Genomic DNA, 16,753 nt, shown 5'->3' on the forward strand with positions numbered 1-16,753 from the left:
GGTACTGGCGTACGTACAGACATACAGATTAATGGAATAAAACTGAGAGTCCAAAAATAAAGAGCCGGTCAGCAGACCTTTGCCAAGGCATGTCAATAGAGAAAGAACAGTCTTTTCAATAAATGCTGCTGGGACAATGCAATAAACACACATGCAAAAAAAATGAATATAGACCTTTACCTCACATCATACACAAAAATTCATTCAAAGTGAATCATAGGCCTAAATGTAAGAGCTAAAACTATAAAATGTTTACAGAATAAAACATGGGAGAAAGTCTTCATAACCTTGAATTAGGCAAAGAGTTCTTACATATAACACCAAAGACATGATTCATAAAAGAAAAAATGGATAAACTGGACTTCATCAAAATTTCAAAACTTGTGCTTCAAAAGTCATCAAGAAAGTGAAAAGATAAACCACAGACTAGGAGAAAATATTTGCAAATCTTACAAAGATACAAAGAACCTGTATCTAGAATTGTTAAGAATTCTTTGAACTCAATGATAAAACAACCTAACTGAAGAACAGACAAAAGATTTGGTATTTCACCAAAGTCAATACACGAACGACCAATCAGCACATGGTATGCACTAGGGAAATGCACATAAAAACTGCAATGAACTCCCACTTCACACTTACTAGAATGACGACACTCCTAACAGTAGCCGATGAAGTGCAGAAACACACCCTCACATACTGCTGAGGGGAAGGGGAATTGGGTACAGTCACTTTAGAACACACTTCGGCAGTTTCTTACAAAGCTGAACATAAACGTACCATATAACTCAACAGTTCTACTTCTAGGTATCTACCCAAAATAAAGAAAAACAGATGTCCCCACAAAGACTTTTACGTGAATGTTAAAAGCAGCATAATTCATAACAGCCAGAAAGTGGAAGCAATCCAAATGTCCACCAACAAGTAAATGGATAAATAAAATGTGGTATTTACAACAATGGTACACTACTCAGAAATAAAAAGGAGCAAACTGCTGAGACATGCTACGTGAACGAACTTCAAAAACATGTATGTGAAATGAAAGAAGCCAGAGGCAAAAGACCACATACTACATGATTCCATTTATATGAAACGTCCAGAAAAAGCAAATCTAGAGAGACAGAAAGCAGATTAGTGGTTGCCTGGGGTTGGGACACAAGGAATCTTTTCGGGGTGATGGAAAATTTCTAAAACTGGACGCCGTTTACTAAAAATTATTGAATTGCACATTCAGAACAGGTGCATTTTATAGTATGTACACTATACCTCAATAAACTGTTTAGAAAACACATTCTAAAATAAAGTGTTAGTAAAGTGCAGGCTCAGTATCTCTTCTGAGGTATTTTACATGGCAACTAATGCATGAAGAAGTGTGCTAAGTAGCGTCTTGGAACAGGATGAGAACACCACTGGCTGTGAGAGGTGCGGGTTCTCAATGGCTGGCTCTCCATGTGTCTGTGAATTGCATACGCGCTGCCGGCATGAGCTAAGGATTACTGGAAACAGTGACTTACTCTTCTTCTTTTCCCCCTAAGGCTTGTCACTTTACTTTGTTAAAGTCAGTTGAATTTGACAGTTGGTAAAAATACTTCTGTAAGCTTCAGTAGCACAGCATATTCATGAACTATGCATGAATATATTATAAAATCAGGTAGCTTGTGGTTTATTAAACTTTATCCGTAAGCTTAAAAATGCTATTAGCTGTAAAGTTATTTAATATACAATTATTCTTTGCTTAACTGAAAGATTTTTTTTTTTTTTTGCCATCTACTCCTACCAAACACTAGACAAAATTCACATTGCTGGCTACTCAGTTCAGTCCATTTCTTGATACCAAACTGTTTCTTTAAAGTCACAATCTAGCATGAGCCAGAGGCATTTCAACTAAAATTTGTATGAATCAGAAAGACAGCAAGATTAGAGAGAAAGGATGCTCCGCCGAGATTAACACTCTGTCTGATCCAATGAGGGATGTGACCCACCCTTGCCATAATACAGGAAGGCAGATTTAACACAGGGCAAAGAGTCTGACTCCTTTCTGTTCTTCTGTCTGAGGTCTTTGTGCCACTGTTTAATAATGTGCGGGATCTGTAGTGTATCTATCTGGTGGCATGCAGTAAGTAGGAGATGGCTAAGATGCATGTAATTACTTGGGTGTGGATCTCCAGTCAAGATGGCTGGCCGGGGGACCAGTGTTGTCAGTAATGAATTACCTTGTAAGACTACAGACAGACGCTTGCTTTCCAGCATATACACAAGTTCTGCTGAATGTTTAAGGAATGCCCTGGAAAGAGAAATGGAAACACACTGTTAAAAACCAAATTTCCACTACGAATATATTTTTTAAAGTACGTGAAGTCAAGCAAATCTGATCTTTCACGATACATGTTTATATTCTCTATAACCTTTTGGAATTTCTTCAGTATTTATACGATTCATCAACAGAGTACAGTTTGATTTTTATATCAGGGAAATTCATTAACCTTTGTTGATTTACATAACATTCTTGACATCACCAAACTATAGAGACGGGGAAGAGATCAGTGGTTCCCAGGGGACGGGGATGGAAATGCTGGGGCTGGGGGTGGGAGCCTTGGTGACGGAGCAGCTCTGCATCCTGCCTGTGCTGGTGGTCACATGAATCTACACACGGTAAAACTGCACAGAAACACACATGAGAGCACGTATAAACTGGGGAGACTGGATAAGAACTGTAGTTTGTACTACTGTCGGTTTCCCGGTTTGATAACCATAGTCTACTTATGTAAGCCGTTGCCACCGGGGGGCTGGTGAGGAGTGCATGGCTCTGTAATACTTTTGCACCTCCTGTGACTCGATAATTATTTCAAAATAAGTTAAGAGAAAAGGAAAGCAATTGTACACACCTTACATATTCTAACCACCGTGTATTTTCCAGTGAAGACAGCCATTTCTCTTCAGTTTCTTCAAATGGTTCTGTAATTAATATACATATATAATTATACACACGCACATATATACAGGCATATAACACTTTCAGGCTTCTTAAGCTTATTTTTCATGATCAAATTGAGAGCTAGGTGATACATCAGTTTTTAACATTTAAAAGCTGTGGCTTTAAGAAAGTGTACGCCTTTGCATTTAGTCATAAAAACATTTAAGAAGGCACGTCACAATTCTGTAAGAAACAAAACAAAGCGTTCCCCAGACCTCCATCTCCTTCCCTGTGGCTCTCCCAGGGAAAGCTTGGAGAGTCTGCCGGCCTCCGCCCCCTAAGCAAGCGCTTAGGTGACCCCGGCCCCCTCCTCAGCTTCTCACCGTAGGCCTGCCCCTCCCTCCCTCCCTGCTGCCAGCGCCCGGTTCTCATGTCCTTAGTGGCTGACCCCTGCAGGAAATGGGGCAGCTTCCTGGTGGGGCCTGGCCTGGCCTGTCTCGAGGTGCCCCTCGCCTCACGCTTCAGCCACATGCTGCTCACGGGACGGCTGAAAGACACAGTCACTGTGTTTCTTAAGCACACCCCCTCCCAGCTCTCCTTCCAAGCCGGCGCCAGTCCTGCCGCCCAGTGACAAGGGGCTCTCTCTGTGCACACTTCACACCAAAGGTGCTTTCAAGTGAGTCATCCCTCCAGGGTACATCGAAAGCACCCCATAAGCATCTGCTCTAACAGACATATGGGAACTCTGAGGCTGCACAGATTATAACATGGCTCTGTTTGAAATTCATGTCAAGTCACGTATCTCAAAATATAACTGAATACATTAAGGTCTTCGTAAGTTTGTCTGTGAGATAGTAGGCTGTTCTACTGAGCAGACACTTTTACAGAAGCATCCTACCAGACCTTTCATGATCTGAAAGTGACTTAATTGGTACACTTTTCCTACAAAACTAAAAGCAGCTTAAACTTCATTTTCTAAGAGCTCCTGGCATTCTCATACAATAGTAATTTGTACAAATATTTCAACGAGCCTCTACTTAAATATATACCTATTTCTAAATTTTTAAGTAATGTCACTTTTCCTGACATGCCTCATATAATCACCCATTTATTATTTACATATATATAAAATAGAAATGAAGTTACCATTAACACACAGTTGCTTAAGTTTTACAAAAGCCGCCTGTATTTCTTGGATATTGGGCAAGGTTTTATCCAAATCTGATTTGTAGACATCACTCCTCTGCGGATGACTTTTAGTTATGGCATTACAAATCCTAATAAAGACAAAATCCTTGAGTCACTACTCATTCATGTATTCAAAACATATTTTTTGAGTGCTTGCTGTGAGCCCAGGCACTGCTCTGAGGGCTGGGGACAGAGAGAGGGACATGCAGTCTGTGCTCTTGGTGGGGGGAGGGGGATAGGAGAGACGACAGGCCGTGGTGAACGCTGAGGGTGATGGAACAGAGTGGATGCAGGTTAGCTCGGGTCACGTGGTGAGAAAACGCTCCTCCGTGACGATGATACCGGAGCTGAAGCCCAAATGGCCAGGAGCTGTGCAAAGACGGGGGACAGTGTTCCAGGCAGAGGAGCTGCTAGTGCAAAGATCCTGTGGTAGAACAGAAGCCTGGCTGTTGGAGAAACCTAGCGAGGGCCAGTGGGGCGATGGTGACGTGTCTGAGGGAAAAAGGGTGGAGATGAGGTTGGACAACAAAGAGAATCTGTCCTAGTTACAAAGAATAGAATAGCTGAAAAAACAAAGGGAATTAAAGTAATTCTTCGCTTAAGTTAAATAATTAAAACTGCCACTGGTTCTAAGGTTTTCTAGTTAACAGGGTTGCAGCCTTGCCTTTCATAGCAACACTCCTGACGGAGCACTTAATCAGCGACATGTCCACAAGGCAGGACAAGGTAGGACAGAATGGACATTAATCACTAACGTGATTAAAGCGAAATTTAAATCCACGAGAGAATACGGACCTGTGGGACTGCAGTCACCCTCTCCAGAAAACTGAAGGGTCATTTGAGGGTCACTTGATAGTTATTTGCTTCAGCAAATGTGGCTGTCAGTTATGGCACTGTGGAAAAAACGGACGACCTGGCTGTCCCAATAACAGACTGTGATACACAATTTCTGAGGCTCTCTGAGCCTGTTTTCTAAGATCTTTTCCTTTGTTCCTCATTTATTGGACAAGTATTGAATAAATATTCAATTGCAGGTATTTCCTGGGTGCTGAATATAGCTGAACAATGGTGTGCAAAACAGACACAGTTCTGTCACCTCACGGTCGCGTAAGGACAGGCAGTAATCAAACTGTAACACACACGTACAATGAGAAACCAAAATAAGTGTTAAGAAGAAAATTATAGTGATATAGCGAATGTGTAACTTGAGGCCAGATCTAATTTGGGAGACAGGGGAAGGCTTATCTTAAGGAAGTGATGTCTGAATGCAGGTGCAGAAAACGAGCGAGTACCAAGCGATGGGGGTGTGTGTGTGTGTGTGTGTGTGTGTGTGTGTGTGGCAGGGTGTGTGTGTGTGGTTGTGTGTGTGCGGAGTGCTCATTGACTAGCATGAAGAAGGTGGTCCAGGAGGAGGGGGCAGCACAGCCAAAAGTCAGGAGATACCAAAGACCAGCAAAACCCCAGGGCGGCCGGAGCCCAGAAGGGACAGGGCATGGTCCTGGATGAGACACGGGAGGAAGGATGAGGCCCCTCCAACACACTGGCAGAGGTGGAGCTGGGGTGGAAGGAGAGGGGTAAGGTTTCTGAAAAGTGAAGGACAGAATCTGACGACGGACTGGACGTGAAGGGAAGTGAAAGACAGGCATCAGGATGACTCCTCGGTTCCTGAGAGCAGGCTGGGGTCGGGGTGGGGGCAGGGGGTGCGTGGTGCCCATATACTTGAGTTTGGTTTTGAACATGAATTTAAAGGGACTTTGAGACCTCCACGTGGAAAGTGTCAACTTAGGTTGGAGATATAAATCTGACAGTCACTAAAGCCACTGATGCAGATGAACTTCTTTCAGAAGGGAATATGGAATGGGAAGCGGAGGTGGCCTGAGACAAGCTCTGTCGTGCCTGGAGACAGGAGGACGGGCTGGCAGGGGCATGGAGTGCAGCGGGGACGAGGAGCTTCAGGAGGTGGAGGGGGGCAGAAGCCGGGGCCCGGGGAGAGCCTGGCCAACAGCGGTGCCCACTGTGTGAGGACGCCTGAGAAAGGCCTCCCGCTTCACCAACACGGAGGTCACTGGGGACTTCGGCAGATGACGACAAACTTGCTCACGGTAGCCAATTACACCACTTTTAGTTATCGTGACTTGGCAGACCTAGGACGCGTTGAACTACACGAAAAATCTGATTTGTCCTCAAGTGTCTCAACTGGAAATCACTGCACTTTGGAAGTTCATTAGAAGCAACATTATAGAAAAGTGTCAGCAACGTAAGACCTTCAAGTGTCTTATAAGCCAAAGTATTAAATTACATTTAATATAACTTAAATGTTAATTTTAATATATTCAATTTTCTCCACAGTAATTCTTGTATGGAACACACAGTGCTTCCCAGCTATCTTTAGCTAGTCAGGAGGTTACTGTACTTCGCTATGACAACGAAAGATGCCCAAGTACCAAGGATTGTCTCCCGCTCACCTCTGGTCGATCTTCCTCTGCTGCAGCATGTCTTTTATGAGGGCCGTGCGCACAAGAGCACTGCCATTCGAGTGGCTCCAGCACCAGAACTAGGAGAGAAGTAGAGCCTTTACTTAACTGGGTGGAAAAATGGACAATAGTATTAATGAAATCCAACAGATATCACTTACTGGCATCCTTCTTCCAACAAAAGAATGGGAGAAGATCTTTAGATCTTGGTCTGCTAAAGAACTTGGCACTACAAAGTACTCTGGAAGGCTGGAGAGGAAAACACGAATCGTAATGTAAGAGCCTGTGCTTCAGGCAGGATAAGCGTGCTCTGCAGACCCCACATTTAATTAACGTGCACCCTACTCAGTGGCCGTGCAGTGGGCACCGTGGGTGCCACTGATGAGCCTAGACATCTCAGTCTAAAACACGTGCGAGGTGCTCAATTAACACAGTCGTTATACTCATAGCAGGGGAACAATCCAAAGGAAGCATCTGAAATATTTTCCAGAATGACTATTAATCAAACATATGCAATTTCTGAAAAACATGTCCATCATCGTTCTCTCGACAGGCTATGGGTAGGAGATACCAGGCACACCACACCAAACCAAACCAAGCCCACAAATCTCCCGAGAAGCTTCCACCCCCTTCTCATCTCCCCCTTCTCTGTCTCCCATCTCCCAAAGGCAGGTGGACTCCGGGATGTGGGTTAGAGAGCGGTTACTACCAGGCAAGCTCACTGCACCTGAAGACATCTCTTTTCCTTCCTCTGCTCACATGGCCAGGTAGGGGACAGAGGCAGGCCCTGTCACAGGCTTCTCAACACATAATGCACGCTGGCCACAAAGTTCAAATTCAAGGGGAGGCAGAGGAAGACTCAAGCCGTGTGCTCCCAAGCCCCTTCCTCAGCACTGCACTCCTAGAAGGTCCTCGTACTTTGTTCACAACACTGCTTATCTGAAAAAACTAAGGAGGACCTGAATGACATTAAAACAAAACATCCCCCAAATCTGAATACTAAACAATATTAAACAAGTAAAAAATTAAAAAACAATTTTCTGGTCACTTTTGGAGGATTCTAGGAAACAGCTCCTTCTGAAAACTGGTTAAGTAAAGGGGAAAAAGTAAACATTGATACTGCCTTCCTCATACAAACTGTATTTCAGGTACTAAAGAGCTGCTGAGAGAAGAGTTGGATAGAACTGGAATATGACAATAGCAATCCTCAATAAATAATGGATCTGGGCAATGATCCTCACTGCTAATGAATAACCACTTTGGGCAGCTAAACCCATTCTATAAAAGGGGAACTTAGCACTGGGTGGAGCAGGCTGACTGCTGTGGGGCCCACAGGTCAGTCAGCGTCACAATGATGCCTGGAGCCCCCATGATGCCACAGGGGGTGCCCAGCCACCTGAGGAAGCGTTCTTGCCTCAAACCTGGAACTGAATCTAATTACAACTGACCCCTGAACAATGCCAGGGTTAGGTGTGCAGACCCTCTGCGCAGCCGAAAATCTGCATATAACTTATAGTTGGTATGTGCTTCTTCCACACCCATGGTTCCGCACCTGCAGATTCAACCAACGGGGATCCTGCAGTACTGTAGTATTTACCGTTAAAAAAAATATCTGTGTGGAAGTGGACCCACGCTGTTCAAATCCGTGTTGTTCAAAGGTCAGCTGTAATTATTTAAGCCCCTAGAGCTAGCTAACATTTCAGATACAGTGGACAGAGGAACACATTAAAGGACACCACAGTGATAAACCCAGAAATATCTAGAAAGGGAAAAAGTCCACAGAACATTTGACCTAGTTTTGTCAACAAAAAAAAAGGCAAGTAAAAAAAAGGGATGGAAGGAGACTATCATAGATTAAAAAGCCTGAGACAGATCATGCAAGTTCAATGTGACCCTGATCTGAACAAACCAACCGTAAAAGACACGTACAAGATACGAACGCAAATAAACACTGACTGGATGATTGACAATACTACTGGAATTATCAATTTCTTTCAATGGATATTGACGTTGCAATTATGTTTTAAAAAAAAGTCCTTATCTTGAAAAACAAAATATTCATTAAAACATTATTAAAAATAAATATTCCATTAGCCATAACTTGAAAGTTATCAATGACAGCAGAGTTTGATGATTACTCCTAAGAAGTCACTCCCAGCCATGAACAACACTGTCAAAGCTGGACTTACCAGGTGGATATCATGTAGCCCTCGTTAATGGAACAAACTCTCCACCCGGAGGCACCTGTCCTCTTGACTTCTCTGTCCCAGTCAGAGTAAGTTTCAAACAGAGGAGTTTTTTGGCTGCTGCCACCCCCAACTCCAATGCCACCGCCGCCTCCACCTCCTGAGGGTATTCCATTAGCTTTGCTGGCTGTAAGAAAAAGCAATAGTATTAATTCTGCTTCAAATTCCCTCTCCTCTCTGTGCCTCCTGTCACAAACACACTGCAATGTGGCACCTCTTCCCTGTTTGTCTCCGGTATCTCCAAAGCCCCCCTACCCCTTCCGGCCGTCCTGGGCAAGGGGCGGCCCCCCCGCAGGACAGCCCACTGTGTCCCGTCCTCGTCCAGCTCGTCCCCACCCTGCAGCACCTTCGATACCCTGTCCTTCCGCTGGCTCTGCCTTCAACGCCTTCACTCACAAACGGGCAAACTTGGCTTTGAAAGGGCTTTCACGTGACCACACTAGACCACTCTCGCTACTACGCTACACAGTTCCCCTCCCTTTTACTGGCCACCTTCTGAAAGGGTGACCGATGCCTGCTGCTCACCTTTCCTCCTTAACTTCCAATTGTCTCCTATCCCTACCGGTTTATGGACACCATTCACAAGCGTCCCTCAACTCCCTACCCCAAGCTATGGCGTAAATCCAAGTCACTGCTAGTTTTCTCCCCACATTTCGCCTGGAAAAATAAACGCATCCAACAATCAACTCCATTCTCAAGCTGTCCGAATCTTTCATCTTTCCAGTGTTTACTTCTTAACCCTTCTCTATGTATGACTCGCTATGACATTCTTGGTCTCCTATATCTACACGATTTTTCTTTGATAAGGTGACATAGGTTCCTTAGCCTCCACCAGAGTGCCAGTCCACTGGAGACTCAGCAGAGGGCCTGGACTTGACCTTCCTTAGCAAGGAGCCTTCTCCACTTGAGAGGCACGGCCACCTGCTGGGAGCATGCGCACAGCCTCAGGAGGGCCTCAGAGTGACCACAGAGAAAGAAGGTGTCCCCACAGGCAGCCTGATCTGGGTGACAGACGCCATCTCTCTCCTGGCCCAGGGACTCCTTGTGCAGGCTGCAACCACGGCCAGTCTCTCAGCTGACAGCCCGACCGATGTTCTGCTGCACTCAGACCAACCTGCAGCTGCCACAGGACACACTTCCTGAAATCAGGCTTTCAGGACGCTACCCTTGCCCCCAACTGTGCAATCATACTCATTTCCAACTGAATCCAGCAAACCTAAACAGCTTCTCTTAAAGAGTCCTCGCAGACCTGCCCTGTAACTAAAGTTCCTGCCCGTTACTGCCGAACTCCCATCCCCCTGCAGCCGTGAAAACCCTTCTTTGTCCCCTCAACATGCCACGCCCGTTCCCGTGGACTATTTACTAAACCTGGTGCAAAACAGGTATTTTCTGAGAACCTACCACGTGCTAAGGCCTGAAAACTGACAAGCGAGCTAAGATTTCACCCCTACTTTGAGGCGCTGGTGACAGCGCGCCGGGTGGACGAGAACGATGTGGGCGGAGAGGGAAGCCCACTGTGGCTGGGGCTGCAGGCTGGGATGGGAAGGTCTCCGACCCGAGCAGCTCTGAGCAGAGTCCTGAGGAACCAGCCAATCCAAATGCTCGCAGGTGGCTGGTGAGGAGGAGACGGGCGTGCTAGGCAGAGCGGGACATAAGACATGCGGAAGGACGGCACAGCACCGAGTAATGAACTACAGCGAGCACAGTAAGGGTGCCAGAGGTGGCGGAAGGGAGGCTGGGAAACGCGACGGGGCCTAGCCTCTCAACCCGTGCTGCACCAGACAGGAACCACCAGCCACACGTGCTGCTTAAATTTCAACTGAAATTTAAATTAAACAAAGATTTTAAAATCAGTTCCTCAGTTGCACCAGGCACATTAAAGTGCTCAATGGCCACATGTGGCCAGTGGCTTCTCTACTGGACGATGCAGGTGACAGAACATTCCCATTACTGGACGGCGCTACTCTAGATTATAAAGGGTCTCAGGTGCCGGGCTAGCACTTTTGCATTTTATCCTTTAAGTGGCATCAGAATTATAATTATGATGATTCTGATTTTAACAGAGCTTGTTAAAAATGAAAATGCCACTTCCAAGCCCGTATTCTGGTGGGCCACTCTGTCTCAGTGCCTGCTCTGGAGTAACCACCACCAGAGGACGTGCTGGGGAACTTGGGACTTGGGATCTCTCCAGAACACGGAACCTGCGTGGAACTTCCAGGCAATTCCCATTTCACACGCTGTGTAGCAGAGCACCAAAAACCACAGCAGCTAGCCAATACTAGAAAACCTAAGGAATTCATCATATGACCAAATAAAAGGGGAAAAAACCCTCGCAAGTGCAGAAAAACATTTGAAAGAGTCCAACACGTGCTCATGATATAAAATACAGAAAAATTTATCAAATTGGGAATAAAAGGGAATTTCCTTCACTTGATAAAGGGTACTTATCAGAAACACACAGCAAACATCATCCTTGTTAGAACCAGGAACAGAAACACCACCTGCTACCATCATTACTATTCAACATTGCACAGAGGTCCCCGCCATGCAATGACCACCACCACCAAGACACACTGGAACTTTGTAAAGAGCTATGTAAATACTTGGCAGCTCAGCCCTAGCTGGGAGTCCAGACCTGCATACTTTTCAGTGTTCTGAGGTTACAGACTTAGGAAGCTAGGCTGAGAACATGCTCACTGTTTACAAGATTGGTCCTCTGGCAAAACATATAAAGTCTCAAGATCTAACTAACAATAGGTGAATTTTTCTGAACACAAAGTGAGAGCAACTACAAGATCTAGTACTGTTTGCTATTTCACAGGTTTTACTTGTGTAGAACCTGTCCATTTCTCAGCAACCAGGACCAGATTTCTGATATACTCAACATCTTCAGTGAGAGCTTATTATGGAATGTGTAGCAGGTACCCAATCTGCCATTAGAAAGTCTGGAAATTTTAATGCTTTTCAGAAGGTCCCAGAGGCCCGATGCCTGTGGCCTGCTCTACTAGTGGATTACTAATAGGGGCTGCAGCAACAGACTGGCCAAGCCAGTCGTCTTAGGAAGATCTGGCTCCCCTTACGGTTACCTGACTGAGGTTTTAGGACACCCCTCCTCAGCCAACTGAAAATGAAACAAGGTCAGCCCTCCTGACCGTCATTATCTTCTGTGACACAGTTCACAAGTCTAATCCTAGATCGAGTTGAAATGATCTTAGAGTTTCCACTTAACTAGCCCCCTCCATATTTAGAATGGCCTCAAGCAACAGTAAAGACAATAAAAGTTGTCAACAAATGAAAAGAAAGCCTATCGCTTTGATGACACTGCAGAAATGAGAAGTCACAAAGAAGGGTGAAGAAGGGGAAAACAGAACTGCGATCATTAAGAAGTCCAAGAGAGCGGAGCCAACAAAGTGGTTCAGACAGGAGATTTGGACTTTATGGGCCTGGGGTGGGGCCGGCATGGCTGTCTTTCTAAAAGCTCCCCCAGGGATTCCGGTGCACAAGGCTGGTGTACTCCTATTCCCGAGACACGAGGACCAATCGCAACCATTTACAGCTACACTGAAAATATTAAAAAAACTGACAAGCAACAAACTTTAAAAATTTCTACACTATTTCAAATGGATTTTGTCCTCTGTAAGTGGTTTTCAAATAAGCATCTAAAGGAAAACCTAATACTAAGACCCATGTTTAAAAAAAAGGATAAAATTACGAAGTAAAATAACGTCACTGAAAATGTCCATCTTCTGCTGTGAGCCTACACTGCACCTTGAGATTATGTCACCGCATCTGCAAGCAGGTGTCTGTCATGCAGTGGAGCTGCCAACACTGAGGCTGCAGGTAACCTGAGGTTTTCAATTCTTTAGTCCAGAAGTATAATCTGACATCTTATCAATTTTATAACAAAGATGGATCTGTATTTTTGGGACATTATTTGTCCAATAATAAGCTAACTGGTGAAAACAGCATCCTCGTGGTTTCTTTCAAGTTAAAAGAGCAAAAATAGAACCATCGTTCCTGTCTGTGCCAGTGCCGCCTACGGTGTCAGCGTGTGGAGCGTCCCGAAGCCTGTGGGTGCTGGGCATCCCCCATACTTCAGGATCCTCGCAGAAGAACCTGGATGACTGGCTTTTCACTCAAGTGATGCCGAACACGAAAGAAAACCTCAGAAGGCCTAAGGCCAGATTCTTAGACAATTGCAGGGGACATCCTCTAGCTTCACATCTTATTTGTGGAAACAGCTTTGTCACCTACCTGCCTGCAAAAAGGACTTCTTTAATCCAGCCAATGAATCAAGGTGTCATCCAGAAGTTCAAGAGTGGATTATTGGGCCTCTTTCACTCACAAATTAATGAATTCTGACTGCAGTGTGTGGAAATTTCAGGCTTCTTTTGCTCTTAAAGGTGCAGTTTATGCTTCTGCAACAGCATGGAAGGATATGAAAGGATGTTACCCTATGAGGAATCTTAACAAAACTTTGGCCAAGTGTTATGTTTATGAAGTGACTGTCAAGGAGGAGGAGTCTGAAGGATGCAATATAAAAGTGTTCCTGAATATTTTAAGTGTTACTTATCAATCGTTATTTTCTCCACAAGCTACATATGAGAAGATACAGAGAAGTGACTGACGGGAATAAGGAAACCAGTAGTAGGAAAGCTATGGACTGAATAAACTGCTATCAACCCAGAGATGCCCACGAGGAACGGATGAAGACAACCGTGAGAAGTAACTGAAGCAGGCATCACGTCACCAAACACATAATGAAGTTCACTGTACTTGCTGAACATTGTGCAGAACTCATGGGTCTGTACCCTGGACTGGAAAAAGGTATCATCTACTAGGAAAAAGGTATCATCCAGAATTGGTTTTGATCATCAACAAATGCAAGTGGGAATCAAAGGCTCTCCTACGACTCTTGTGCCCCTTGAAGCTTTCATCTCAGTTACTCTCTCACAACTCTGGGTGAGAGTCCTGTTGAGGATAACCCTGATGATCACGGTCTGCAGCTGAAGATGCGCCAAAGGAACGTTTGCCTAGCTACTAGTGCGGATCTACAATACTTTATTTTCGGACAATAAGTGAATTTTCTTTATGTTAAGAAATGAACTTTAAAAATTAGTTGTATTGTTCAAGGCTAGATTACAATTAGTTGCACAGTGATAAGAAAAATTAAATTATAAGTATTTCGTTACCCCATTTCTGTTAGTACCATAAGATAAAAGCTATGACCTTTGCATATCATCTCTGTGGCGTTTACAGTGTACTTATACCATATGCATCTGCAGATACTGTGTATTGTTCCTACATTTTAATGAATTTACAATACAGTGATACTGGAATATACTTTTATTATACAGATTATTTAAATTACTATATATGTTCTGAGGTAACAAAATGTAAAGGACCAGTAAAATTAGTAATTTATAGGCTGCCCGTCCAGACCACGCTGGCTGGGGTGAACGGCCCTTTCACTATAAACGTGTAGCTGAGTCATCTCTCTCCCTTGAAGACTGGGAGAGCACATGATCCAGCAGGCAAATGGACATGTGGTCACTAACCTACGAGGAGCTAATGTCAGACATGACCTCATTGCTTTTTCTCTAGCCTTTTATGAGGTTAAAAAAAAAGAAAATTGGTTGATCAAAATTACAATTATTTGTATATAAAAAGAATGCACAGAATTACACGATCACTTGGAATATTCCTTGGTGATGTCATCACTGACATATATGTGTACAGAACTATTCACTTTTATAAAAACCGTTTAAAATACACTTGTCTTTTGGATGAATGCTCATCTTCCTTTCACGAATCTTATTCAGAAATATAAAATCAATATTTTGACAATCTTAATGAAGTCCACTAAAAAGTTTAGCCATTTCAGCTTCTGCATGAAATCACACCTTGCCAAAAAAGATCATGAGTTTCAAATATCTTTTAATTTTCTGCCAGTTTTCTTAAAAGATAAGATTACTTTAACTCAAGTTACCAACTAACAGGCGGGGAGGGAGAGGTATCTTCCTTCATCATAAAATACAAGCCAGTGACTACAGGCAAAATACTTAACATGATTCTCATAAGCCTATGTTTACAGTTGCTTATAGGTTCTTCCCCGTCACTTTTTAAATGTTATCTGACAAATGTTATCTCTTTTAGTATATAGTGCTTACTTCTCTAACAGTTATGAAGCTAATAATTCTACAATCATTAAAGCTCATGTACTTGGAGGCGTCTCATAAAACATAAGAATAAAATTTAGACAATGTAAAGTTAGTCACAATAGTTAATATTTTCATATTTACCTGAATTGTGGTATTTTTTCCCAACATATTCAAATGCAAAGAGTAGCTGGAGGTCTGTTGGCTGGGAATAATGAGCTATTGCAAGGCATACCTAGGAAAAATTCTACATTTAGAATTGATTTCAACACACTTAGTTAAATGAAATGTACAATAAGGCCTTGAGTGTGGGAGCGTCATCTGGGGCAGGGATTATAGACTTATTTCCATGTTTTCCTGTTGACCTAGAGTGTGAAAGAGCTCCTTAATGCCAGGGATTTCATTCATTGTTGTGCCCCATGACACTGTTTAATCTTTAGTGACTACATGCTAAGTATTCAGTAAGTGTTTGCTGAGTTGAATTTTAACAGGAATGTACTTTTATTCAGATAAACAAAACTTGAAAACTAATGAAGCATTCTCCAAAAAGGCAGTGACATATCCACTCCTAAAAAAAAGAAAAAGAGAAGTTTCATTTTTTATGGACTATAATGATTTAATACCATCAATTTGGAAGGCTTACTGTTAGGTATGAACTTTTAATGTTCTTACCTCATGCATTAAAAATCTAAACTTAATAGAAAAGCTACAATTTTTTCTTACAAAAAAAAATTAGTAAGAAATCCAGAAGTACATGGGCGGCTCAAAGAGGTACATCAAAAAAACTGTGTTTAAATAAAATGGTTTGAGACTATGCCTATGGTGGAAAAAGTGTGGGCTTTGGAATCCAACAGATCAGGGCTTGAATCCCAGCTCTACCAAGCACCTGCCATGTAACCTGTGTGAAGTCAACTCATCTCTTGGAGCCTCGATCTGCGCACCTGTACAATGAAGATAATACCTAGGCTGCGGTGAGGATGAATAACCTTAGCATACACCTGGCCTCGGGAGGAGGCCACGTGTGGAAACATGGCTGCGATTACCCTCTACTGCTGTTGGAAAGAATGAAAGATAGTGCTCTGTGCCCATAAAGCCCTGGACTAGACCATGGGAGAAAACACTCTTAAATGAGCAAAGAAGACAGAAGAAACTGAAGACATATGCAAGGAGAGAATAATAGATGTTCTTACTTCAAAAGATTAAGCATCATTTAGAAGAAAAAGCATTAAGCCAGAATGATATACTTTTAACAGTGAGCAAGCAAGAAGTTTAGTTAATTGTTAGTCCATGTCAAATTAGCGGTGTCTGGGGTGGGTTGATGCAAATTCTATTGACTGGTAAGTATGTGTCAGTTGCTTGTTTAAAATATATTTTAAGAGTCTTCTATAGAATAAATGTTTCCTGTCTTACTAAATTAAAACATACATCTAAGAGAACAGAGTTATCATTAGTTTTAGTTTTGACTAAAAACAACAACAACAACAACAAAGAAATCTCCTTGAAACTTATGTAATGCCTATGGGAGAGCTTTCTATGAGAGTCCCACCGAGGAAATTTAGGAGACAGTGACCTACATTCCCATCCCCTACCTGCTCAACAGTCTTTAAAGCACTTCTTCCAGCAGCAAACTACTGAAATCTACACCTTGAAAAAGTCCTCATCACTTCCTGTTCCTCTGGGCACCATATTTAGTTTATAAGCTTTGTTGCACTTTCCTCAAGATTCTTTTTCATTTTTGTCCCATTTTTCTACACCATCATAGTCACAACCTTA

General features: G+C 43.2%; 1 protein-coding gene across 2 annotated transcripts in view; it reads right to left on the reverse strand.

The window, feature by feature from the left end:
- The window catches only part of MTMR10 (myotubularin related protein 10), a 44,958-nt gene that overhangs the window by 9,028 nt on the left and 19,177 nt on the right, over window positions 1-16,753 (reverse strand). For both annotated transcript variants that reach the window (XM_060005306.1, XM_060005305.1), the window contains 7 exons: window positions 15,125-15,215; window positions 8,766-8,949; window positions 6,738-6,825; window positions 6,568-6,656; window positions 4,061-4,191; window positions 2,886-2,955; window positions 2,214-2,284 (listed from right to left, as the gene is read on the reverse strand). In XM_060005306.1, coding sequence (XP_059861289.1) covers window positions 2,214-2,284; window positions 2,886-2,955; window positions 4,061-4,191; window positions 6,568-6,656; window positions 6,738-6,825; window positions 8,766-8,949; window positions 15,125-15,215 — 724 coding nt within the window. The remainder of the gene's footprint in view (window positions 1-2,213; window positions 2,285-2,885; window positions 2,956-4,060; window positions 4,192-6,567; window positions 6,657-6,737; window positions 6,826-8,765; window positions 8,950-15,124; window positions 15,216-16,753) is intronic.

This window comes from Delphinus delphis, chromosome 2 (genome assembly GCF_949987515.2).
Source record: "Delphinus delphis chromosome 2, mDelDel1.2, whole genome shotgun sequence".
Lineage (NCBI taxonomy): Eukaryota > Metazoa > Chordata > Mammalia > Artiodactyla > Delphinidae > Delphinus > Delphinus delphis.